The sequence below is a fragment of the Cynoglossus semilaevis genome, chromosome 1 (genome assembly GCF_000523025.1).
Source record: "Cynoglossus semilaevis isolate Cse_v1.0 chromosome 1, Cse_v1.0, whole genome shotgun sequence".
Classification (NCBI taxonomy): Eukaryota; Metazoa; Chordata; class Actinopteri; order Pleuronectiformes; family Cynoglossidae; genus Cynoglossus; species Cynoglossus semilaevis.
In genome coordinates, this window is record NC_024307.1 from 1,994,038 (window position 1) to 1,996,537 (window position 2,500).

A 2,500-nucleotide genomic window follows, 5' to 3' on the forward strand; every position below is an offset into this window, starting at 1 on the left:
GTGGTGTGTGGGGGGGTGGGAGGGGAGGGTGGGGGGGGGGGGTGAGGGTGGGGGTGAGGGTGAGCTTCCTTGATGTTTCCACATGTCTGTGTGCAGGTCAACCTCTGCCTCCTCCAGGCCTCGGTGGAGGAGGGCTCTCCGTCCTCCTCCACCAAGTGTGTCACACATGTGTCACTGGTGGCGCTGTGCTTTGACAGGATCGCTACCCAGTTCAGGATGAACAGGTAATACTTCAACTACTCGACTAATACTTCAACTAGTCCTTAGTTCAGAGTCTTCTGCTGTACAGACCATGAAAGGAAGCCAAACGTCGTCCAGCTCCATCATGCAGTACATGCCTTCCTCCAACAGGGGCATCGTAGAAGAGAACCCAAATACGACAGAACATGGCCGACCCTCTGCCATGCTGGAGAAATACGCCTCGGCCACTAAGATGCAGCCTCAGTCCTCGGGCTCGCTGCGTTCCAACGCCGGCATCGAGAAAGGCAAAGAGATCGCAGCCAGGCTCAACGTTCACCGCATCCACAGTCAGCTCCGAGGACTGGACTCCACAGGTGGGTTCAGCCAATCACAGAGCACGTGTGACATCCGCTCTTCTTCACCGTGTTTGTGACAGATGGTTGATGTGTTGGTGGTTCTTCTGTCACAGACATCGGTACCTGTGCCATCACAGCCATTCCCTCTGAGAAGTCCAAGGTTCTGTTTGGTCTGGAGGAAATGGACGAGTTTTCAATGGTGGATGAGACCGACACACAGACCACCTCAGAAGACCTCAGCCGCTCCACCATGGTTCTAGAGAAGTGGGGCTGGATCATGTTTGAATGTGGCATCGAGAACCTGACAGTGAAAGGTAACCTGAGATCGGAGATTCTAGAAGTCCAGGGTCATGTGACTCCAGGAAGTCTCTGCCTACAACACTGTAGAAGTTCTATACTAGAGTGAGAATGTTCTGAGGGTTGATGTTTCCCAGACTGAAACTGAAGTGACCAGAATTAAATCTGCAGGATGTGGCAGAGCAGAGACAGGAAACAGACGCCACAGTGTTGAGGGAGGGGTTCTAACTGATTCCATTCTCACTGCCAGGGGGGCGCCAGTCAGGAGCCGTCCTCTACAATGCGTTTGGGTTGATGGGACACTCGGACACCGGGGCGAAGACGGGGACGTGCAAGTCCAACGGTTCAACAGGCTCCCAGACAGGAAGTGGTTACAGCACCGACGTCTCTGATGACAACCTGACCCATGACCCTCTGAGCCCCGGTTCTGATGTCAACGAACACTCGGACTCAGACGACCAGGTAGGTCATCCTGTTCTTCACGTCCCCCAGACCAGGGACATTCCTGGAGGACGTCCTACAACTGTAGTACAATCTTAGAATATGTTGTCATGTAGTAATTGAACAACATCGTCATGGTTGTTGTTGTTGTTGTTGTTGTTGACGACCAATCAAAACCATTCATTAGTTTTCCATATCATCTGATTTTGCTATTCTCTGATCTGCAGGATGAGGGGGTGGAGTCGGACGACCTGAAGAAAGACCTCCCCCTCATGCCCCCCCCTCCTGACTCCAGCAGCATGAAGCTGACCATCAGAGAGATCTGGTTCAGTTTTGCTGCTCCCACAGTCGTGCGCTCACCTTCACAGACCATCTCCAGGTGAGACTGAAGTCTGAGTCTGAAGGCGACGTTCCTTAACGAACCGGAGGATCCACAGCACATGATGAATATAAAAACAAACATGCTGTCCTTCGTCCACTGACAGAACACTGTGTGTGTGTGTGTGTGAGAGAGACTGTAACCCAGTGCCTGTCGTTCACAGACAGCTGAATCTGCTCAGCACGGCCACACCCGCCATAGGAGCGTGGCTGGTTCCTGTGGATCAGCTCAAATCTTCTCTCCGCAAGCTGGACATGGAGGGAACGCTGCGCGTCTGTGCCGTCATGGGCTGCATCATGACTGAGGCTCTGGAGGTCAGGGGTTCCTCAGTGGACGACGTGAACCCTCCCATGGTTCAGTGTCCTCCGTGTCTTTTGACAAACGTCTAAATCTCCTGGCTGTTCCTGCACATTAACAAGGTTCTCCATTACGTTCTGTCACTCACAGAAGAAAAGCATCCACATCCCCATTCGCAGCAAGTACAACCGTGTAACAAAGCGAGCGCGTTACCTGCACGAGAACCCCTCCTGTATGCTGTGTCACATCCTGCACCGATACCTCCAACAGTCGGACTATTCCGTCATAGAGGAGGCCACCATGGTCAGTTTAGCTCAAAGGCAGTAAAGTAGAAGTCCAGCTCTGGCTGTGCTGAAGATGCCACTCATTTCTTCTTCTCTTTCTTTTCCCACCTTCCACCACAGAATGATGGCGTCCCGGCTCTGGTGACTCTGAAGAAAGGTCTGGTGGCTCTGGCCAGACAGTGGATGAAATTTATCGTGGTGACTCAGGGCTTCAAGGCCATTGGTCCAACGAGGCCCAATCAACTGGCCAAACCCAGAGAGCCTCA

At 52.8% G+C, this 2,500-nt stretch overlaps 1 protein-coding gene across 1 annotated transcript in view; it reads left to right on the forward strand.

Annotated features, from left to right (window-relative positions):
• The window catches only part of kiaa1109 (KIAA1109 ortholog), a 70,076-nt gene that overhangs the window by 32,418 nt on the left and 35,158 nt on the right, over positions 1 to 2,500 (forward strand). The window contains 8 exon segments of the mRNA XM_025059126.1: positions 97 to 224; positions 352 to 554; positions 650 to 850; positions 1,084 to 1,295; positions 1,502 to 1,653; positions 1,817 to 1,967; positions 2,101 to 2,253; positions 2,355 to 2,500. The exon segment at positions 2,355 to 2,500 is cut by the window's right edge and continues 95 nt beyond it. Of these exon segments, the coding sequence (XP_024914894.1) occupies positions 97 to 224; positions 352 to 554; positions 650 to 850; positions 1,084 to 1,295; positions 1,502 to 1,653; positions 1,817 to 1,967; positions 2,101 to 2,253; positions 2,355 to 2,500 (1,346 nt within the window).